The following is a 24,216-nucleotide window of genomic DNA, read 5'->3' as shown; positions in this document are numbered from 1 at the left end:
AATGCTGGTGGTTATTGTCCATATGTGATCAATAAGCAGTAGTACTGGAATCATCTAATAAATCAAAAGCAGGCAAGAGCCTTATGTGGATTAAAAAAACTACATAATATTTTCCTAATTTTATGTATTTTTTCTATCCATTTTATTTCTTTATAGAAAATACTATAATCTTTTTGTCATGGATTGATTGTTCCTGCCAATGTGCTCTGAATCACAACTCCAAAATAAAACTATTTGGAGTGTTCCTTTACTGTAGATGCCGACTATGTGGGCAAGAAAGGGAAACATAAATAAATCATATTGATTTTATTTTCATCTTTTATTTAATACTTCATGTCAAGATATCTTTACAAAGTTACATCTGATAACAAAAGATTGAGTTTAGGAAGATGAGGAAGAGAATGAGGAGGAGAAGGGTGCGGTAGTAGCGGCTCACAAAATAAAAGGCGTTCTTTCATAATATTCTTTACAAAGACATTGTACAACAAACACACACGCACGCACATGTAAAAACGTCTCCATGGTAACAGCAGACTATGATCAAAGGTTCTTCACAAGACGTTATAACGGTGACAACAGGAAAGAAACGGAACAGTCATATATATTTATATATATATATATACTGTATGTACATATTCATAAACCTCCTGAGATTCCTTGCACAGAGTCAAAATGCCAGACCCTCAACCTGCTGCAAATGGTTAGCACCCACGCAATATGTATGTAACTCACAACGTAACGTTAATAGTGTGCGTCTTCTACTGTCCTCTCCCGTCGCCTGTCCCCAGAGCGTTACATGGTGCTGGCGTTGGTCTGTTTGCGGTACGATACGGATTTGGTTTTTTCGTTTGGCGTGTTCGGTAAGTCAACCGTAAGAAACCACAGAGAGGAGACACTGAAGTTTGTCCACCTCCCACGCGTTAAAGTCAGAGATCATCACTGGCGACAAAAGAACACAAAGCGATAGTATCTGGACAGAAGATGGAGCAGCTCGCGCTTCTCGAAGCAGTGGCCTTCAGTCTGAACGGACCCATTGTCCTCTTCAGAAACGCTTCAGCTTCACTCCGCCCTTAAACAACTGAACATTTTGGTGACGCAGACGAAAAAGACCTCCAGCTACCTGATACAATGATACTGAACATTTTTAAATCATACAAATATTCACTGACGGCACAACTCAGAAATCTGGGGAGACGGTGAGACATTGATACACAGAGGGGTAGGGTCATGTCCTATGGAATAGTCATCATGTTTCGGTATTGTGAGCTGTGAAAGAATTTTGATGAACTTTGCTGTGTAGAGAGCCTCTCCTATTAAATATGTTCTCCGCTATGCCTTTTTTTCTGATGAAAGAAACAAAAACAAAAATATATATATATATATATATATAGAGACAGTTGGTAAATGTGAATCCCTCTTTTTCCCCCCTGATCTGGGAGTTTGAGCTTTTAGTCACTTAAAATTGAAAGACAACATGTTTGCATCTGCTGTGTACAATTCAAGTGTGAGTTCTCCTCCTCTTTTGTGGGCGGACCACCCAGCCCTCTGTCGCCCATGGTGACAGACAACCGGACCCGGTGTCCCGCCGTCGCCCACTAGATACTCCCCTCCGGCTGCCAGAGAGCCCGGGAGGGTTTTGGTTCGCTTCGTGTCCCCTGGGGGCCCCCCAAACAGTCAGGCTCGGATTAAGAACCAAAAGTCAAAGTGTGTGCTGAGCCCGGCTCGGCCCCCCACCCCTTCGACTAGTGTCCGTTGATGTCGGCCGCCGGCGGGAGGGCCGGCGTGGACGGGGTGGAGGAGCGCGAGGCGATGGAGGAGGAGCCCTTCTCCCCGCCGGGACTCGGCGTTCGGTCGCCGGTCTTGATCCCCGCCACGGGCAGCGGGCCGGCGAGGGGGGCCGACGCCGTCGCCGTGGCGACGGGCGCCCGGATGGCGGGCTTGGGCTGCGCCTGGAGACCGGGGCTGCAGATGAGGTGGTGGCGCTCCCAGTCCTTGTGCTGGCAGAAGGAGCCACAATAGCGTGCGGCGTTGCAGCCGCTGCACGTCTCGCTGGCCTTGCGGCCGCAGTTCCAGCAGCACTGGGGGGGGGGAAGAGAGGAAAGCGTCAGGACGGGCCGTCACAACAGGCGGATCGAGGAGTCTCCCATGGCAATTTAATAGAATGAACTGATCCATTGGATGACTGCAATTTGATCAGTTCATTCTATTCTATAAGATGCTGATGATGCTTTGCTAGACCTGCTGTTATTTGTGGCGTCTGTTCGCCACTGATACCGATACTTTCATTCAGTGCCCCTTGCACCTGTGTTTCTGAATAAACATTTTGCATGCATCCGACCAACAATAGATACGCAAGCGTTGAAGATCACTAATTGAATGCTGTTGATGTTGGCGCAACGAATGTCACCAACATGCGGCCATTCACTTCCTAACTGAAAGGGATGCTGGTGGTGTGTGGGTGGGGGTACTGGTGGGGAGGGGGGGTATTGTGGTGGGTGGGGGGGCTCCTCACCTCGCTGGAGTCCTCCTGCTCGTTGATGACGGAGATGGCGTCCTGCTGGGCCTTCCTCTTGGCGTCGGCCAGTGTCTTCTCCATCTTGGCCCGCTCCGAGGCGATCATCTCGAAGGCCTTGTGCTCCGCCTCCGCCACCGCCTTCTGCACCTCGTCCATGGCCTGCCGCTTCACCTCGTTCACCGCCTCCTCTGTGCCGGGGGAGGAGGAAGAGGGGGGATGTGAGCGGGGGAGTCTGTTGTAGCGCGCCGGTGCATTGGGCTTGGATTGCTACCGGGGAGCTCTGTTATTGTCTGGGCTTAGTGCTTTGTGATGAGGCTGCCTCTGTATTGCTTTGTTATTGTGCTTTAGCGCTCCGCTATCATGGGGATATTAAAGTACGTCATGTGGCAGCAGCCGGGAAGAAATCATGCATATTTATCTTTGCGTAGCACTACTACTACTTGACTCACTGACAATGTCTGCACTGAGCTTATAGTCATTTGCTGCGATGGTGTAAAGTGAATCTTGGGTCTGGAAACGACATGAACTCTGCTACGTTATTATGACAAAATGAAGTTTAGACGACTTGGTTATCGACGGCTTCAGCATCACTACGACAACACTTTGTGTGGCTCAAACTGTTTCACGGTGCTCCGACTTACCGGCCTTCCTCCAGATCTCGTCCGGTACGTATGCTGAGCCTGGCCGGGGCCCCATGTCCCTCTGGGAATCTACACAAAAAAAAGGAAGGAGAAGAAGAGATGAGCGAGGCGGTCAGCCCCGGTCACTCGACTGCTGTCTGGAGGGGAGTGGGCGATGACACAACGACAGTCGCCGCTCTCAGCGAGACGGGCAGATGGGCCGGCCGTAATGTCCCGTTACCCTGCCCTGCCTTGGGGTGAGTACGCTACGCAAACAAAGCTGGCATATCTAGGACACGCATCCTGACACACACAGACAGACAGAACCTCCATGTTCACAAGGGGCTGGAGGCGGTGGCCTGGAGGACAACTGAACCGGTGGTGACAAGACTGGGTCGAGCCTGAGTCGACTTCTTCTTGCAGCAATCTATACCTGCTTTCAGATCTAAAAACCTCAAGATCCCACTCTCTACCCGGTAAAAGTTCTCTTCCCAGCCTCCAGTAAGCCGGGGACTATCCAGTCTGCCATGGCAAGCCCGTCCAAGCCCAGGCAGGCGGGGAAGCGGGGAGTCGCTCCGGCTTCCCTACTGGGCGCCCAGATGGCAGCTCGTGGCCGTAGCCAGCTCTGGCTCCCCCGAGCCAGCGGGAAGGCAGGACGGCCCCTTCTGTGGCCGATCTGGGCTGCTTGTGGTTCCTGGCGCCGCTCTGTGACAGTGGACCAGCAGGAATGGAGGGGGCGGGCGGCGGCAGGGGGACGGAGATAGAGAGAGAGAGAGAGGGGGGGGCTACCACAGAGACTGATGGGACTGAACCGCAACCAAGCAGCGACCTGCGACTGAGCGCCGCTCTGCCGATGACACAAGCGGCCACTAGAGGGCGCAGTGAGTTTGGAGACGACCGGTTCGGCTTCATTGGGAGGCCCATGTGGGTTTGCGGCGAGGGGGAGCTTGTTTTTGTCTTTCGCCTTCCTTTTCTGCTTGCTTTACTTTTGGGTTTCGGTAAGGGTGTTGCAAACGCAGACCGATGAGATAGAATCGTACATTCTGACCGATGAGATAGAATCGTACAGCATGTGCGTTTCTATCTCATCGGTCTGCGCTTGCAACCCCCTTACCGAAACCCAAAACTAACGCAAGATAGAACCGTACATTCACGAGAGTGTCTCTGCAGTTAATGAATGTTGACCCTGAACAACGAAAGAGACCCGACAAGGAGGGGAAGAAGTGGAGCGAGGAGGAGCAACCCACCGGAGTCTGCCGAGTGGGGGCTGTGCGTCTTGGAGAAGGGCGCCGAGCCGGGGCCCCCCTTGCGTGGGTCGTCCTGCTCGCTGGAACGCCTCCTCCAGTAATTGAGCTCCTCGCGGTCGGACTCCTGGCAGCGCCGGAGCACGCTCACAGAGCGCCGCGTCTTCTCCACCATGTCCACGATGCAGTTCAGCACCTTGAGGGGGCAGAGCGCACGGCACCGTACAAGTGAATAACAGGGCTCTGCTCCCAGCTGGGTCACAGCATGTCTGTACCCCAGGTGCAAAGACTATTCAAAAAAACTAAACTTAACCAAAACGGCAGAGTGAGGTCTAATCGGCTGTGACATTAAGCGAGTCAAATCTTGCCTAAATAATGTATCAGCAGCATCATGATTTAAATATGTGGCGTGTTGATTTTGGGAAGTACAGCAGCCTACAAGTGAACTTAAAACTCAAATGTGCCTTTTGGCGTCAAACAGAACCAGGTAATAATTAGAATGTAATGTGTGTAAACTTACATGGTCCAGATGCCTCCACTCGTCAGCCCACTCCCTGTCTGTCAGTCTGTGGTCCACCGGCTCCTCGCGGTAGGCCCCGTTAGTGCCTGATTAGAAACACACAGGAGAAGGACCAACGTGAATACGGCAGTCTTCGAACGGCACTCATAATGGAATCTTATAAGCACAAGATGTATACGTGCGTTTGTGTGTGACAAAAAGAAGAAAATCACAAACGCCATGTATAATTTGAGTCCTTTCATTGCACAGTCCTTTCATCAGTTCTTCCATTGCACAAGCGTGTTTGATTGCTCCATGCACACACACACACACATTCACAGACTCAGGACATACGGCTCAACGGAGCCTCAGCAGTTTAAACTTAGCCGAGGTGATAGTACTCCCATCTGGAGAATCATATCTGAGCCGACCTTCAGCCATTGCACTCTCTCACCTCACCAAAGACACAACAGAAACTGTGTGTGTGTGCGTGTGTGAAAGAGCGAAAAAGAAACGAAGAGTATTGTGACACAAAGCAGACACTTTCAGACCTCTCTTGCAAGGCCTAGGTCCTCTGCACATCTGGAAGTCAGCTGTCCAACACACACACACACACAAACACAGCTTTCCCTTGGCCCTCCCCTGGTGGAGCTCCCAGCATTCCAGTAGGGAGACATTCAGACTGACTGGAGTGGCTCCACTCCTAAACACAACCAGCCGGCCCGACACACAGGACCGCTACACACACACACACACTCACACACACACGGTCCCCCTCACTCTCCTCACTCGCCATCTCCTTCACACACACACACACACACACACACACACACACACACACACACACACACAACATATTCCCATGTACACAAAATTCTGCTGACACGTGAGCCTTTATTTCACCCCACAGAGAGGACACAGTGGCTGCAAAGCACTAGAAAACCACAATGTCATTAGAGTGGGCACCAAACAGCTGACGAGAGAGCACATGCCCAGCACGCCTACCACGCACGATCTGCTCAGAGAGCGTGCGCGCGAGAGAGCGAGAGTGTCTGAGTGGGACAGAAGAAGAGAGAAAGAGTTTAATAGCGAGAGCAAGAGACGTACGCACCAAAATAGACCGTGTCGTAAACAATGTCGAGATACATGCATGCAAATGGACCCATAAACACTCTTATTAAAACATCCACGCACTGTTCCCCCCACCCCTACCCCAAACTGCTGGTTCTCATCAGTGTTCAGCAGTTCAAAGCCCAAAGTGTGTGTGTTTGTGTGTGTGTCTCCGAGTGTGTGTGTGTGTGTGTGTGTGTGTGTGTGTGTGTGTGTGTGTGTGTGTGTGTGTGTGTGTGTGTGTGTGTGTGTGTGTGTGTGTGTGTGTGTGTGTGTGTTAAGTGGCGGCAGGCGGGCGGGAGGCTGTCAGACAAGAGACGTCGTCCTCGTAAACACAGCACCACCGCTGTGAACATATCAAGGTGTGTGTGTGTGTGTGTATGTGTATGTGTATGTGTGTGTTTGTGTGCGTGTGCGTGTGCGTGTGCGTGTGTGTGTGTGTGGAGCTACTGCTGTTTCCACTGTGTCCTGACGAGTCCCAGATGGAGCGTAGCTATACACCAGAATCCCCCCCCCCCCCCCCTTTCACTCCTCCCCCACCTCCTCCTCGTCTCCCAGTCTGGACAGCCTCAGTGTGTTTATACACATGCAACCCACCGTGCTGTCACTCACTTGCAAACGCCTCGCACAGACCACCCGTTACGCTCACACAAAAATCGATCATCCCGTACAGGCCACTGGCATCGGCATGCATCTATTTTCGATTGTGTGTGTGTGTGTGTGTGTGTGTGTGACGTCAACGTGCGCCATTGTTCTACAAGGAACAGTCACATACATACCAAATTCATCCTCATCAAGAAACAATGGGATATCAGACAGTGTGTGTGTGCTTGTGTGTGTCCCTGTGTGTGTCCCTGTGTGTGTGTTTGTGTATGTCCCTGTGTGCGTCCCTGTGTGTGTCCCTGTGTGTGTGTCCCTGTGTGTGTCCCTGTGTGTGTGTGTGTGTGTGTGTGTGTGTGTGTGTGTGTGTGTGTGTGTGTGTATGTCCCTGTGTGTGTCCCTGTGTGTGTGTGTGTGTATGTCCCTGTGTGTGTCCCTGTGTTTGTGTTTGTGTATGTCCCTGTGTGCGTCCCTGTGTGTGTCCCTGTGTGTGTGTCCCTGTGTGTGTGTCCCTGTGTGTGTGTGTGTGTATGTCCCTGTGTGTGTCCCTGTGTGTGTGTTTGTGTATGTCCCTGTGTGCGTCCCTGTGTGTGTCCCTGTGTGTGTGTCCCTGTGTGTGTGTCCCTGTGTGTGTGTCCCTGTGTGTGTGTCCCTGTGTGTGTGTGTGTGTGTATGTCCCTGTGTGTGTCCCTGTGTGTGTGTTTGTGTATGTCCCTGTGTGCGTCCCTGTGTGTGTCCCTGCGTGTGTGTCCCTGTGTGTGTGTCCCTGTGTGTGTGTGTGTGTATGTCCCTGTGTGTGTCCCTGTGTGTGTGTGTGTGTGTCCCTTACCGGGCAGGCGGGGCCGGTCCTTGAGCTCTCTCAGCTCCAGCATGCGCTGGCTGTGTTCGCGGTGCAGCAGGTGGGGCGTGGCGATGTCGTCCAGGGCGTAGTGCTGCAACGGCGGGGGGGTGGGGTGGAGCTGGGCCGCGCCCGGGGCGGCGGCGGCACTGGCGCTGCCCATGGGCAGAGGGGGGTGCGGGGGGTGGGGGTGGGCGGGGCTGTGGCGCGGCGCCGGGCTGATGGTGCAGATGCGCTTGGCGGCGGGCTCCAGCGACGTGGGCGGGCGCTCGTGGAAGCCGTTCTCCTTCACCCTGCGGGGGGGAAGGGGAGAGCCGGGGGCGGGGGGGGGGGGGTTAAGCGATGGAGACACTCATAAGACACATAAGCACCAGCTTATGTGCTGGCACCAGCCCGTCCTTATATCCCTCCACAATGTACGAGGTCTTACAGTGTGGAGCACACGTAAGTAAACCCGTGTATTCTCTCTCTCGCTCTGTGTCTCTCTCCGTCCGGCCGGGCCCTCACCTGCCGGGGCTGTGTCTCTTGGCCGCGTCCCCGGGCTCCATGAGCAGCTCGGAGGAGTCGGGCGGGGAGGCCAGCGTGGTGCTGAGCAGCAGGTGCTCGTGCTGGGACAGGTACTGGGCCGGGGTCTGCTTGGCCGCCCGGGCGCAGTGGAGCAGCTCCCTCTGCAGAAGGGGCAGGTTGGCCTAGGGGGGGGGGGGCGAGAGGAGAGACAGAAGCCCTGGTGTTAGAACTAGACCGTTGTCCCGGCCCCCATCGGGCGGGGATGAATGGCAGTGTTGGATCCATGCAGGTGGTTGTTTGTATCCACGTCGCCGCGGTGTACACAACGTTGTTGATGTATGCGCCCGTGGCCCGTCCAAGCACAGTGTTCTTGTTGTGCATTTCCCTTGAATACCGTCTGGAATACCAAGTGTGCGACCCACATTTGCAGTCATTGCTTATCACGGAGGGCCACCAGGGGATTTGAGATTGGTTTGATCTGGGTGATAAGTTGAAGTGGGCGTAATGGGAAAGGGTGTGAGGGTCCATTAAGGCAGCCCCCATGGGGAGGAGGAGGAGGTACAAGCCCATGAATCAGATATGTCCCAGCCAGACATACAGCAGACCATGGACCGAGGGAGTAGGGGGGGGCGGGAGAGAAACACACAGCTTTAGAGACAGAGTCCAGATTTGGAGGGAGGAAGGCGCCTGGCTGCCAGAGGAGGGAGGGATGAGGGGTGGCGGGAATGACTCCTTCAGGGTCTCCGGCACCACGCCGTGTCTGGGTGTGAGACCAGGGGCGGGCATTGGCCAGTTGTGGCTCCCAAATGACCACCGTTGGAGGGAGCGCTGGGACTGGATCACAACAACACGAGGTCCTAATTCATAACTCGCTCCCAAAGGGGAGATTTCACAGGGACCAGAGGGGCCGGTGCAGGGGCCGAATGAAACACGACACCGAATAACTCAGACTCCCTGTCTCTCCCTTGCATCCCCGCCTGCCTTTTTCTAGGGGTTTTTCCTGTCTTCATGCTTCTCTGAGCTTGTCTCCGTCCTCTGTATCTCTCTATCTGGTTGTCTGTGTTCCCTAAATAAGGACCAGACTCCGGCATGTTTGTAATTATACCACTTCCTCGCTCCCCCCCTCGCCCGACCTCCCACCCTCCCACTCCTACTCCCCGCCTACACTAAATAAATAACCATACATTTTCCTAACTGTTAAATCCCCCACCCTCCACCGTGACATGCTAAGCTCCACGGACCTCCTTTCGCTGGTAAAGAAACGTGTATCCTTCGATGATAAAAGTGTGATCAGGACCGTGCGTGCTCGGCGTCTCCCCTGTCTTTGTCCCCACAGTTCCCTTAAGTCTCTCCTTCTCCCTATTGGGGGACAGACTGTGGGAGAGTGAGTCTCCGATGTGATCTCTGTGCTCCGATCTCACGCCAGTCGCCTGACCTCTCACCCATCTCCCAGGCCTCTCTCGTTCTGTTTCTCTCGCTCTTTCTCTTTTTCTCGTCTGAGGCTTGGCCTGGGGCCCCAGCTTGCTGAGACACATGTGTTGTGTGTCAGTTCGGCGCAGGGATTTTTCTTGGGTTGAGAGTAGATTGGCGGCGCCTTGGCAGCTGAATGCTCGCTTTTTTCTTTTACCCCCCCCCCCCCCCCCCTCTCGGAACAGGACAGAGATCCATGTGGCACCCATAAAAGAGGGAAGGAAAGGGAACACTTTATAGGCATGTTCTGCACTTCCGAGACTCTACTCTTTCTCTCTCCCTCTGTTTTTTCTCCCTCTCTCCCAGACTCTATATTGGCCCATCTGTCTATTTCCCCTCACACATTTCTCCCTTTTTTCTTTTTCTTTTACACCATCTGTGTGTTTCGCTCACACCCCCCCCCCCTTCATATTCGACTCCATCTCTCCCTCTCCCTTTCTCTTCTCTTGGGAAGGACTACTCTTAAAGTAGTGGGGATTAACTAGTGGTCCCTTCCCTCCCTTCTCCTCTCCCTCCCATCATAAATTAGCCAAAGGAGGAGAGGCACAGAGGTTAGTTGTCTCTACACTCGCTGACATACAGACAGACAGACGGGGGGTGGGAGGGAGGGCTACAGAGGTGACTGAGAGGTAAGCGTGGAAAAGAAACAGATTTGTACCGGCTGAAGAAACAGCCGAGCGCTCTCCGAAATCGCTAATTTATGTGCTGCCTTTCTTGGGGGAGCTCTTAAAAGTAGACTCTTGCAGACTCCCCCGGCTAACCGAGGGCGGGGTTTGGGGGGGTGCTGTTAAACTTGCACTTGCCTGTTGCTTGTTAAGTCAACACACACAATACTCGATCCACGCCTTTGAACTGCCGGGAAGCGTTTATTGAATCTGAAAACCCCCACCCGACATCAATTATATGACGCCCGGAGTGGCGCGCGCTGACGGGTATGAGGGAAACCTAATAATAAAGTGATCAACGACTGCTGCCTGGATCACAACTGTACACAGTGTCAGTCAAAGCCCTACACTGGATAAAGGGTCGAGATGGACGGTTATAATTTTCCAACTTGTATTGGAAAGCATGTCTTTGCATAGAATTACGATGCTTCTGAACCGTCTGTGAACACGGTTGTGATGTAAAGGTGGCGACGGCAGACAGTGTGGGAGGAGGACAAAGCAGAAATTTACCTTGAGGAAGGGAATGACAAAGGGGCGCAGTGGGAAGTTGGTGGCTTCCTGCAGCCGCGAGTGGAACTCCTCGATTGTAACCGTTGAGTTCTGTGAGAGAAAAGAAGAGAGAGGATAAGGTAGAATAATGCTGTATTCATCCCCGGAAAGAAAATTAGGGTTCCACAGCAGTAGATACAGAACAGTAGTAAAATACAAATCAATCAATCAAATACAAAGAAAATGTCTCCGTATACGAGTGTATTAACAATGTGGATTGAATCAAAGCCATGAACGCCGCACAAAACAAAGTGAAGTCAGACAGACTCCACTGTTTTACCGTGTGGCGATGAAGGACCAACAAGAGGGGTGAGGGGTGGGGGGGGAGAGAGTCGGGGGGTTACGTACCACCAGAGCTAGTACCAGGTTGCGGACGCTCTCCCCGATCTCGGGCGAGATGTCGTTGCCAAACTGCTGCAGGGTGGTCAGGAAGCGCTTCAGCTTGCTCAGCTGGCGGGCCCCACAGGTGGCCGGCAGCTGCTGATTGGCCAGCGAGGAGGAGGACGAGGACGACGGCCCGTTGCTGTAGCGCTGGGGTGGCGATGGCACCGCGTTCAGCGTGGGCGGCGAATGGTGGTTGCCGTTGGTTACTGGGGGGGGGGGGGGGGGGGGGGGGAGTAAGTGTCATCCAGCCGTAGCTTCGGAACAGACATGCGGGCGGTGCCCCCCTACACCGCTGCGTCCTTTAGGATCTCACTTTTCAGATGTTTTGCATGGTATTATGTGGATCATTGCTTGTATTATTGCATATTATGTGCATTTGTAGGTGTAAACACGCGTGCAACAACGTGCAGATAAACACTTGAATTCCAACCCTTCCTCAATCATCCATTCCAAATGAAAGGAGCCTTCCCCTTAACATTGTACTGAACTCCTTTCTAGGGGGAAGATTCAGCCAGGGCTCTTCTCAGAACGGCCGAGGGGGGGTCTGAGAGGAGGACAAGAAGACTTACACGCTGTGGTGGAGAAGGAGGCCGGGCGGGGCCCGCTGGGGTTGACGGAGGGCAGAGGAGGCATGGTGGAGCTGCTATGGGCTGATCTGGAATGAGTCTTAACATCCACAGGAGAACCGGGCATGGCAGGGCTCTTCTTCTCTCTACTGTCTGGGTAGGAAAGGAGGCCGGGGGGAGGGAGAGGGAGGAGAGAGAGGGGGGAGAGAGAAGGACAGAGGTCAACGCTGGGTCAACAACACTGGGTCGAGAGCTAATGCAGGACCGCCACAGTAGAGGTGTAGAATGTCATAGGATTTTGACCCCTACAATGTCAATAAACAAATGCACACATACACATACAAGTTTGTGTTTTTTTAATATAACGTTTGTTTCCTGTTCATATTGTGAATGAGGCACTGTCCATTATGAGGTGCATGATAAAGAAACGGGGCGAGAGTTGGCCAATCCTGGTCCACAGTTTCAACAACACCCAGTAACTGAGATCAGCAGATGGGTCTGGGTGAAAGGGGCTGGTGAGTAAAGGGAAGAAAGACGACTTCAGAAAGGGCCAGCCCTACTCTCCCTCTGCACGTCAATCGTTTCCATCAACGCATGAACTTCACTTCTACAGCTTTTGTTACAGAAGGCAGTGAGCAGAACACTGCAGCCCCCCCGGACCCACGACGTACCCCCATGCTGACCACCCAGCCCCCTCCTGCCACCACCGCATCCCCTCCCATAAAAGAACCAGATGTCGCGGGCTTTAGGCCTTTCGCTCGCAACTATTCAGATCCATAACAGAAGAAGTGCTGAAGAAGGCCATTGTGTAGAAGAATGCCCCCCTCCCCCTCATTGCAGTACCCCTTAAAGAAGTGGGAGTGGCGCTTGGGGGTGGGCTTTGGCCGGGGGGGAGGGGGGGGGGGAGAAAGAAGGAAAGGCATGGAGCCATTTTCACGCTTTGCTAACAAGATCGCCAACGCTTTTGAATGTTAAACGCATACTCAATATGGATGTAGCGTTGAATGGGACCACCAGATAAGGGGGCCGGGGGAGAGCGCTGGCGGTAGGGCGGCTGGAGGACGGGGGACGGACGGGACCGGAGGATCAGAAGATGTCTTTGTGTGTGTCGGGGATGCATGAAGTCTGCCCCCCCCCCCCCCCCCCCCCCCGGTCTCCTTTTAGAGTGGATCAGACACCTCTAACTGCTTTAAGAAAGACGATTAATAGACAGCTAAGGTCTCCGGGGGTCATGGGTCAGCAGAGTGCTTTGCCACGGTTTCGGGGCTTTACAATTTGGGTGACAGTGCCCTAAAGTATTTTCGCTTCTATGAACTGAGTGCGGTCAAGCTATAGGGGCTTTGGGGTAGAAGGTGGTGGGGGGGTTGGCGGGGAGCTTACGGTTGGCTATCAACTGACAATGCATCTGACACTCAAGATGGCTACGCTGCTGAACACGAACCACTTCACGGGCTCCTAGCGCGTCTATATTTACTCAAACCTGGTTTTGAGGTTGATGCATTCGTCTAAGAACCGGGGGTAAATCAGCCGCGTTGGACTCGTCACGGGCTGTGCGGTTTGGATTTGTGAAGACAGCGACGCGTAAACTAAAAACTAATTTTAGTACTGATGTCAGATAACGTCCGATTACTATTTTTGGGCCGTATAGGGAACAGCAGTGCAATGAAACCTCTAGTGTATTACTGAACTATGTCATCATTTGTTTACTATGCTATGCTTGCGTCATTCTATCCTCCAGCCAGTGGAATGCAAGGCTGTAAATAAAACACAATTTGGATGCTCTTTCATGCAGCCACCCAATTTAGTATAGGCCTTATCCAATATGCATAGGCCCACTCAAATATGAATAGGCCTACTTCAATATGTATAGGACTACTACACCAATGGGCCATCACAGTTGTCCATGTTTTTTATCTGTAACACATTGTACAGTCTTTACTTTCTACTCCATTTCACAGTCCTCTAGAAACTCGTTCCCCATGTGCCGCTTTTTAAGCCCTACAGCCTGCCTGCCAACACTCCACCTGTTCCCCAACACAGGGGGCAGGAAGGAGGGATCCGTGCACACACACACACACACACACACACACACACACACACACACACACACACACACACACACACACACACACACACACACACACACACACACACACACACACACACACACACACACACACACACACACACACACACAGCCAGCCCGGTGCGGGAAGCCTGCAGCCTTCAGCAGACACACAAACACACACACAAACCGCATACACACCGCCAGGAAATTAGAATGACATCTCAATAACAGAATCAACATAGTGGCATATGGCCTAAGAGTCAACAGTGGCTAAATGTAATAATAATAATAATAATAATAATGATAATAATAATGTGAAGGATAATATGAATAATAACTCGAAATGAGGCACTTTACTTTTGTTTCTATACATGTACAAACTTTGGCAATTCTGACTTATTCCCTTTCGTACACAGCGCCCCTGGGGTCAAATGACCAAAAATAATAAAGCGTAAATCCATGAGCACAGATGAGCGAAGCGTGCGCACAGTTTGGTAGAACGTGACCTTGGAGAGTTATCACTCAAAAACAGGAGGAGTAGATTATTACAGAAAATAAGGAGGAAGAATAATATGAAGAAACATAACAATAGTGTGGCTTGCTTTACAACCACACAGTCTAAACAACACACTGACCCAAACTGTAACCTGTTAATTATGTGATTCAATGCCATGTCCACAATAAAGGCCAGTTAGGTGAGCATCACTCATGAATGAAAATGTATTTTGCAAAGCAACTACTAGAATACGGTAAGCATGAATAAATCTGCATTACATTGGGGTGCTGTTGTTGCTGCACATGTGGTCTTATCCTGCATGCCATCTACGTGGGCAATAGAAAAATTAGGTTGCAGCTGTGTCCATGAAATCTTGAGATATATGTATTTAGCCATTTTAGGATGTAAACAGCAATGCCTTGCATTGATGCGAGCGACATCAGGTGTGTGTGTGACCCAGAGAGATTTGCCTCTGCTTGTCAATTTGATGGCGCATGATAGCTGGATGACTTCATTTGTAGACACCTGAGACCACCCCATATACTCACAGCAGAAGCAGCTGGCAAGGCAACCAGAGAACGAACACACACACACACACACACACACACACATACACACACACACACACGGTCTGATGTTAACCCAGGTGAATATTGGCTTAGAGGAGGATGTAAGATGTTTGTCCACGCTAAATGCCACCTGTCACCATCTCCCTAATGGAACAAAGGCTGTGTGTGCACTAGAAAGAAAACAGCATCCAGTCCACCTCCGCACGTCAGCAGACTAAAGACGAAGTCCATGCTGGCCGGGCAACGCGTGAAGAACAGGGAATTTGCCTTTTACGAGGAAGTGATTAAATGAAAACAACAACAACAAGGGGTTTGGATACAATTGTTACCATCCATAAAAATACAGTGGAGAATAAGTGAGAGCCATATCAACTAAAATGATTTTATTGTGTCCTTTTATGTCTGGTGTTTATAGCGCAAGTTCAATTTGCCTATAATTAAAATAATTATAACACCTGGCTATAAGCTGTGTCAATATTAGCTTATATTTCATTATTATACTTCATTGCCCATATTCTACAGCTAATGATTGCAAGTGAGAGTGGGAAAACAAGAACCTAAAATTGAATTGAACGTTTATTTACATTTCATACCTCACACGATAGTCACCACACGGATCGGACATGATTAGTAATGCAAGGGAAACCCTTGTTTTTCTTCTAAAGTTCACAAGAAGCAGAAGGAATGATTGGATCTGTATAAACATACTATGTGTGTGTGTGTGTGGTGGGTGTTGGTACACATGAGGAGACCTCACAGCTTCCATCAGTATTCTGTTATCTCCTTCCTGTCGTTGCTGATGAGGTGAGAAGAGAGATGACACAGGCCTGACTCACTGATAGCTCCAAGACAGGCACTGGTGTGAGCAGTAACCGTCGACCCAGAACACACAGGCACATACACACAAACACGCACACGCACACAAACACACACACACACACAGACACACACTCACGAATAAAGATCCCGGATAACAGCCTATATGCCAAGTTAAGACTTGCCAGAGAGTCACTTAACCGTGCTTGCCTACCGTTCATATTAAGATAGTAAATTAAATCCCTAATTTTGTCCCCCTGCCAGTGTAATCTGCCTTGGCAGTTTTTTTTGCATGGTTTGAGACTATTTGAATATTTGTATAAAAAAAAGCCTGTTCATAAGATCACTATCTTCATGGCTTATTAATGTATAAAAAAAATATATATATTTTTATAGGTTTATTACAGTGAATTCATTCAATAAAAAATATACTTTTTTGAAGTATATTGTGTATAAGCCAGCTTTTCCACCATTGGCATTCTCAAAGACTTGGGTAAGACTCGAAAGATTTTAGGGCTAAAATCAGTGCAACTGTGGGCCATGGCAGGACGCATGCAAATAGATGAGCTCTTTTCTCTCACTCCCCCTGCATCTCCCACTACAACCCCCCTCCCCCCGCTCTCTCCTAGACCATATGGATCTAATCGGCCAAGAGCCGGCCAGCTGGGACCTCCAACAGTCACCTGTGAGGGGGCCGGGGGAGGAGGGAGAGAGCGAGAGAGGGACAGAAGGGGCCGATATCTCCTCCCCCTCACCCAGCCATGGCCCTCACACACACAAACACACACACTGCCTTCCTTCCAAGGCCAGGCGAAGAGAGAGGAGGAGGACAGGGTGAAGAGGGAGGAGGGGAGAGGAGGACTGAATGCAAGAGGGAGGGGGTGGGGGGATTGCAAGTGGCCTTAAAGGCCGTGCAGACAAAGGCAGCACCTGGTCCCACGTCCATCCACACGCACCACCACAATACAGTCCACATCTGTTCTGCCTCCACACACACACACACACACACACACACACACACACACACACACTTTTTGTGTATGCTTCCACGCTTGTTTTGCTTATGAATATGTTGTTCCCCTTAGATCGTTGCAGGCAGATAGAGGCGGTGCCATGATGGGTGTAGTCCTACACTAGTTCCATAGACTAGTTCCAACCCCATGAGGCCTAAAAGACCTGTCCCTCTCAGCAGCCAACACTTACATGCTCATATGCTGCTGCATGTCTATTTGATGGTGTGCGGCAGGGGGTCTTCTCCATCCATTCAGCACCATGACCCATTATGAGACCACTGAGACACTTAACCTCCTCTAAGTGTTCCATCATGATTTATGCTTAATGGAGATTTGGCTACATTGGCCAAAATTAAGTACTGCAATTTGAACACGCACATGTTGGTTTCGTTCCGTGCAGGTTCTTTCGCCGGTCTTTTATTTCTCATCGTCTGCCATCCACGTGACGTCAACAGCTCCCATGACTAGTCCAAATCACGAGACGGGAAAAGTGCACGGAGAGAGGAGATGACAAATTGGTCTGCAAATTGGTGGCGCCAGCAGTGCAAAGGGAGGCCCCCGCCAGGGAGGGCAGGAGGGGAGAAAAACAAGGGGAGAAAAAATAGTTTCATCAGAAAGACAAACCTCTAGCTGTCTAAAGTCAAGGACGGCTTGTTTGTCTTGGCTCCCATCACCGCAGAACACATAGCTGGACCCGACCCAAGCACAACACACTACTAGGGAGTCTGTACAGTGTATAGTACTCGCTGTGTGTGTGTGTGTGTGTGTGTGTGTGTGTGTGTGTGTGTGTGTGTGTGTGTGTGTGTGTGTGTGTGTGTGTGTGTGTGTGTGTGTGTGTGTGTGTGAAGAAAAGGTGAAATGGGAGAAGAGCGCCGCCTGAACGACAGCAAACCGTCAGACGTACAGACGGAAAATGAAGAAGGACAAGAGACGAGCGGTCTAACAGCGCGCGGCGCGAGAGAAACGTAACTTCTGTGTTTGGAAATGGAAACGATGTGCTGCTGAGGCCACCGCACTGTGGTTCAGTGAGCTGGACATAGAAGGAATAGGAGAAAAATATATATAAATATATGGAGAGAGCGAGACGCTCGGTCCCTCTGACGCCATGCAGACAGCTTGGGCTCACCCTGCAATAACCTTGTCACTCAGCAACATAACGACTAAAGCAGATCCCCATCCCGCGGCCACATGGTAAAAACTGACCAAGAAATGGAATTCTTCTTACTAAGGGAGAGAGAGCGAGGGCAAGAGCGAGAGAGGGAGAGAGAAAGCAATAAACCAAGCAAGCAAGCAAGAGAGAAAGAAAGAGAATGCAAGAGAGAGGACAGTGCAAGAGCGAGAGAGAGGGAAAGAGAAGGTCAGAAAGGCACTGACAAAGGGTATTTTTGACCGTGGGGTTGACGGTACGGGCAGCGGAGGTCACAGCTCAGAGGAGTTTATAGAGGGGGAAACCCTGGAGCAGAGTGTGAGGAGGATTAGAACGCGGCTCCTGCTGTTGTCCATCTCTGCAGAAAACATCTTTAATACCCTGGGACTGCACTGCACATCTGACTCATTACTTTAGAACAGATGTTACAGGGAAGAGTGCACGCACACACATACACACACACACACACTCACACACACAAACACAAATCGTCCAGTTTGGCACAGCTGTTTGAAAGACAGATGTGTATGCGTGTGTGACTGACTGTCTGTGCTTTGACCCCATTTCACCAGGTGTTCGTTCAGTCATCAGGTGAGGACAGCGGCAGCCTACACCTGTGAAACTGCTTTTGCCCCGGGGTGCTCAACTCAGGGCACAACACAACAGCGAACACGGACCGACACACAGAGTTCACCCGTCATCATCACTTCAACCCTACCGCGCTGCGGCACGTCGCCTCGACACAACACACTCTCGGCCAGCAGTGCCCCTGCTCCCAGCCCGGCAGCGAGACATTTTCTGCCTATCAGGTTACAGAGGTTCCCACCTCTCCGTGGCTAATTGGTTATCCTGCCCCATCAATCACTTCCAAGCCCCGGCCGCGCTAGCGTCTCGTCCAACCACCCGCAACCGAAGCTGGCTGTAATACCGTGATAACAGTAAGCTCTGCTGCTTGTTTTTTCGTTCATCCATTGTGTTGTCCACATCTGGATGGGGGATGGGGTGGGGGGAGGTAACCGTAGAACATGCATGAAGCTCCCCTGACATGAGTGGGACTAATGAACCAGCGGGGGTGAGAGTTTGTCTGAAGGCCGCAGACTGTGTGGCTCCTATGTTACAAACCCCATTGCATCCAACTTATCCTGTCACGCAACGACACACGGGGCGTGACCGCCATACACATAGACGCACTGAGGCAGTGAGTTACAGTAGTCCATAAAAACTAAATTCAGGCTCCAGAAAAAAGGAAGTGGAGGAGAACAGTGGAGCGTTTCAGACCAGGTGGAAATAGCCCTAATAGCAGCAACACTAACACTAACTAAAAAAGGCCCTGGAAAATAGGTATTTGGAACCTGATGTCTCCATTGCCTTACTAAGGGACACTGTGAAGGACTCCTATTTGTGGTAAAGTAACAGCATACATGCCAAGGTAAACAAACAAAAACTAATGCTTCACAATGACACAATGCTGTACGTCATGTCGTAGAAACACTAGCTCACAAATGGTAACTGCCCTCTGATTTAGCTCAAGGTTTAGAGAGCTCAATTTCTAAACAGCTTGAGGCCCACTTGTGCTCCTTCAGGACATTTGCCGATTTCACAACCAATTAAGGAGTGCTCTGATAAACCGTTTCAACGCTGGATTGAGCTAGCTCTCTGAATGAGTAGTTTCAGTTAGGAGTCGTTTGAAGTGGTTTGGACTCGGCGCAAGCAACGGCGCAAACAAGTAGCCTGCATTTCTGCTTTGCTCATGAAAAAAAAAAAAACAGGGAAAAAACACTCAACACAACCAACAAAAAATAACGCTGCAGGGTTTTGCTGTTTGATGGAGCAACAGATGAGAGCCAGCTGAGCCTTAGGTACAGGAGCAGAGCAGTGGGGTGAAGGACTGCTGTGGGCGGGCCTGGCTCAGCAGAACACGGGCTCCGAGCCGCAGTGTGGCTGAGAGCGAGCGATAAGTAAAACAAAGAGGCCAGCTGTGAGCAGAACAATGGATGGGATGAGTGGGACGGCCGCGGGGGATAAGTGTACCTTATGCATGTGCGCTATCAGATAAGGTGTGTGTGTGTGTGTGTGTGTGTGTGTGTGTGTGTGTGTGTGTGTGTGTGTGTGTTGGGGAGGGGGCTTGGCAAAACATTTGAAAAAAAGATAGAGGATGCTGTAGTAGCAAATTCCCCCTCCACTGATTGAAGTATGCAATCCCGCAGCTTTGGAGGCTATGATGCGTTTTGATAATTGATGTTCATTAGTATTGTTTCCTACCATGCTGCTTAAGCACATCTAACCGTATCCGAGGCAGAAGATGGCCACACCTGTAGCCATCTCCGTTACCACCACCATTGCTGGCTGTATAGCTTTGATAAGTTACTTATACAACCGACCGCCAGAAAGGGAGAACATCTACAGAGCTTTTCCCATGGACTTCCTTGGTGGCTGTCACGATAATGCCTTGTTCCTCCGTGAAGAAGACATAAAAATGCTTTATCTCACAGCTACCCATCTCTGCTGGGACCACACTGGGTGAGGGGTCACTGAGCATTGCTCTCGGGCCAACACGGGGTCACCCGACCGCTGCAGTAGACCTCTGACTGAGGCACTTAGCACAAGAGTGTGAGTGTGTGGGTGTGCGGGGAGGGGGGTCTACTCCCATACAATATCTGATTGGAGCCAATGGGAGGGAGGGACCGCAGGTGGTTAAATGCACATTGACAAATATACACCTTCCTGGGGATTTTCTTTGAGAGAAAGAAATGATCGGCGGAGAGGGTGTGGGTCTACCAATGGGTAGATACAGCTGTAGCTCTGCATAGAAGCAGCAATCATATTCGTATTGAGACACACACTCACGCACACACTCGCACACAATGAAAGAGCCCCCGGGGGCCAGATATCACAGTCCTAACCACTGGAACTAATAGAGTGCTTCCTGCACCCAACCCCTGAGACAGCTGCACAACTCCCGCTGAGTGCGTGTGCATGTGTGTACGTTTCTGCATGTATGTCTGCGTGTGCGCGTGTTTCACAATTTTTGGGAAATTACACGCCCTAGAGTATCCAAATAGGACGAACAAATACATAAATAAGTTAGTCTTACCTAGTACATTAGCACACACGCACACATACACACACGTGCACGCGCACGCACACACACACACACGTGCACGCGCACACACACACACAGGCTCCTGCCATCAGGAGTGTGACAGAGTCCAGCCATGCAGGCAGAGGTCTCTGGTTTGAGGCTGCCCAGTCGACAGTCAGTCTCCCCTATCTCCCTAAACGACTGGCCTGGCTGGGTTTGACACTATCCAGGTCTCTCTCTCTCTCTCTCTCTCTCTCTCTCTCTCTCTCTCTCTCTCTCTCTCTCTCTCTCTCTCTCTCTCTCTCTCTCTCTCTCTCTCTCTCTCTCTCTCTCTCTCTCTCTCTCTCTCTCTCTCTCTCTCTCTCTCTGGCAGCCTCTCTTTTCAAACCCTCCCTCCCCCTCCAGCTATTCTTTCTACCTACCAAAACACTAACATCGCCCCTTGCCTTTGTAGGGATCCACAGCTATCCCAAAAACTCACTGGGCGTGACTTACACACCGAAAAACTTAGCTAGTGTTACTAAGCCCATCCAAAAAAGGGCTATTCATAATACCCATAGACCAAAACAGTGTGGCACGCCACTGACACTTGTTCCCAGTTGGATTTCACATTCCCACACCCATGTCAAGAGTGTTGTGTAACGTGTAGACACAGCTTGAAAGACAGACACAGCCGCATGACCCCCCCACCCCCCTCCCATACACCCCCCATATGTCTGCGACAGTGAGGACATATGTATGCTCCTGCCCTTCACCTAGCAGCCTCTCTCTCTCCCTCTCTCTGCCTGTGCCACGTGGAATAACTGGTCACTGCTCAGGAAGAATGACAGCTGAGAGAGAAGAGAGAAAGGGGGAGAGAGAGAGAACTAGAGAGAGAGAGAGAGAGAGAGAGAGAGAGAGAGAGAGAGAGAGAGAGAGAGAGAGAGAGAGAGAGAGAGAGAGAGAGAGAGAGAGAGAGAGAGAGACTCTCTCTGGTGGTTATCACAAGCTGTGTTTGTCAGAACTGACCACAACCATCACAGAGTTCTAAACTTGCGACGTCAAGGCGCCAGTGTGATGCAATCAAAGGGATTACTACAACAATAATCATGGTGTCCATATGGCTGGACAGGAGTAGGGATTTTTCATTTGGAGGGGGGGAGTGGGGTGGGGGCTGGTAAACAGAGCTAGCGGATAAGTGTCTCCCTCGCTTCAGCAAAACCTCAGCAGACGGAGATGAGGAGATGAGGGGATAAAAGCAGGGAGGAAAAAAACTAAACAGGATGAAGCGCCATCTGCACAGCAGAGCTCTGCACTGGGAAGTTGAGCTCACGTTTACAAAGTCACATTTAAAAGACTTTGCGAACATACTGTGTAATCCACACACGACACCGATGCACCAGTGGAATTGAGGACACACAAAAAGCATACACACACACACACACACACACACACTAAACAAAATCATACTATTTCATGGCTAAAGCAACCCAAACACATGTGTATCTCTTTTCCTACCTCCTCTCTGGTAGAGTCCAGTCTTCAATGTTGAAACGGGATAAAAAGTGAACCGTGATGGCGGCTCCAGCGGCGGTTTCTGTCAGTCTACTTTCTTATCGCTTCCTTTCCTTCTCTCGCTCTCTGCTTTTCGCTCCACGGCTTCATGTGTCATGCATGTGTTTGCGTTCCCACATATGTGAACGTTCCACCGCAGCGAGGAGGGGGAGAGGGTGGGTGGTGGTGGTGGGGGCCGGAGTCAGAGACACAGATGGCACCCAGATGGAGATGGGAGATATCCAGAGCTGGCCAGCGTAACACTGCACTACACATACACAGAGATACTCCCACTCGCTCGCTCTGTCTCTCTCTCTCCTGCTGTCCGTATAGCTCAATCAGTCTTTTTCCTCCGGCAGTTTCGTCTTCTTCTTCTTCTTTTTCTTCTTCTTCTTCTTCTCCCTCTTGAATGTGAGCTCCTGTCCCCTTGTTATCAATGCTCTCTTGCTGCGTTTCTCTCCGTGGTTTCCCTTCGGCGTCGGTTTGTTTCTCTCTCACACTCACAGACACACACGACCTGTGTCCTTTCGTTCGCTAGTGCGCTCAGGCTTTGAGAGTCTAATAGTCTTTCTTCGCTCTCTCACTGCCGAGGCTCCACCCCCGTTTTCCCACACACTCTACTCCTCTGTTCCGAATGGGGTTGGCCAAACTCCGGTGACATCACGCACGCAGGCCACACCTCCACTCACCCCCCCCCCCCCCCCCCATCCTTCTCTTCCCCTTCCCCCTTCCCCCCCCCCCCTCTCAACCATGGAGCCGAGCCAATCATCCACTGCAGACTGGCTCTATTCAAGCTGCTGCATTCATCGGCAATGGACCCTGCAATTAACATAACTAATTGCTTTGGCACCTAAAGGCTAAACAAGAAGTCATGCCAAAGGAGAGACAAGGGTGGGGGGGTAACGGGGAGGGCCGAGGGCCGGGGATGCTGCGTCACCCCCTACCTATGGATCCATTGAGAAGAGCGTGGAAGTCCTCCATAGAATGTTTTATCTGACGCCGCTCCGCACCCACATGCACACCTCCGTTCCTCCTCAGGGCCTTTTATTATTTAATCTCCATTGTCTGGGTCTGCTTAATGCGCCTCGCTCAAGGCTGCCCTGCCAAGCGATCCATGGGGTATGGGGGGGGGGGGTACTTAGGGGGCATGAATGAGCAGCGTCTCTGTCCTCGTCTGCCTGCCGCTTCGTCCTCGCTAAGTTAAACTTAAATCGCCAGCTGATTTATGCCGAGCCTTTTGGTCTCCCTTCCCTCCCTTTCTCTCCCTTTCTCTCTCACTCGCTCTTTCTCTCTCTCTCTCTCTCAAACACATTCACACATAAGTGGTGTTGGGGGGACAATAGAGGTTAAGATAATGAACACTGGGCAGCCTGCACAGTCTTTATTGGCAGCAGGCTATTATTTCCTCCATCGTTCTACTGCTCCTCAGAGCTACGGAGAGGATATGAGCGTTTCAGCGAGAGTGTGTGGGTGCGCATGCACGTGCTTCTCCGTTTATTCGTGGGCCAGGGGTCAATGAGAAATTGAACTGTTTAATTAGGTGGTTATGTATCACCCGGAAAGCATTAGGAACTGGGATTTACACGTTTTTTGAGAGGAGAGACAAACGATCAAATGCAGCATTTTTGACAACATGTTTGGAGGTCTTGCCATGTAAAACAAAAATATGGACTCAACACCAGTGAAGAGGGGTGAAAATGTTCAACCTTCGAAGGACACGCGGCTGAAATCCCAATGGCCACGCTTCCAACATATCGGATCCATGTAAAACGGACGGGAATGCTGAGCTATGCCACTGCAGAATATAACTCTGGCGCTGGATGAAGCAGTCTGGAGTGTAACTTAACAGGGAAACCTATAGTTCCTATCCCTTCCTCTGCCCACTCTATTCAGGGTACATCTGGTAGGCCAGCCGGCTCAGAGTC

The 24,216-nt window shown here is 51.0% G+C and overlaps 1 protein-coding gene across 1 annotated transcript; it reads right to left on the bottom strand.

Annotated features, from left to right (window-relative positions):
- Positions 1–342: 342 nt before the first annotated feature.
- On the bottom strand, positions 343–22,828 carry cbfa2t2 (CBFA2/RUNX1 partner transcriptional co-repressor 2). Its single transcript, XM_079748673.1, has 11 exons — positions 22,256–22,828; positions 11,571–11,720; positions 10,966–11,207; positions 10,579–10,668; positions 7,934–8,115; positions 7,418–7,719; positions 4,900–4,985; positions 4,383–4,575; positions 3,157–3,225; positions 2,513–2,703; positions 343–2,078 (listed from the first exon to the last, which is right to left on the bottom strand). Exons 2-11 carry the CDS (start codon positions 11,692–11,694, stop codon positions 1,743–1,745), a joined length of 1,815 nt encoding a protein of 604 aa, XP_079604799.1. The 5' UTR covers positions 11,695–11,720; positions 22,256–22,828; the 3' UTR covers positions 343–1,742.
- Positions 22,829–24,216: the final 1,388 nt, after the last annotated feature.

This window comes from Pollachius pollachius (assembly GCF_949987615.1).
Source record: "Pollachius pollachius genome assembly, chromosome: 12".
In the NCBI taxonomy this organism is placed as follows: domain Eukaryota; kingdom Metazoa; phylum Chordata; class Actinopteri; order Gadiformes; family Gadidae; genus Pollachius; species Pollachius pollachius.
This window is presented reverse-complemented; position numbering and strand designations above follow the sequence as displayed.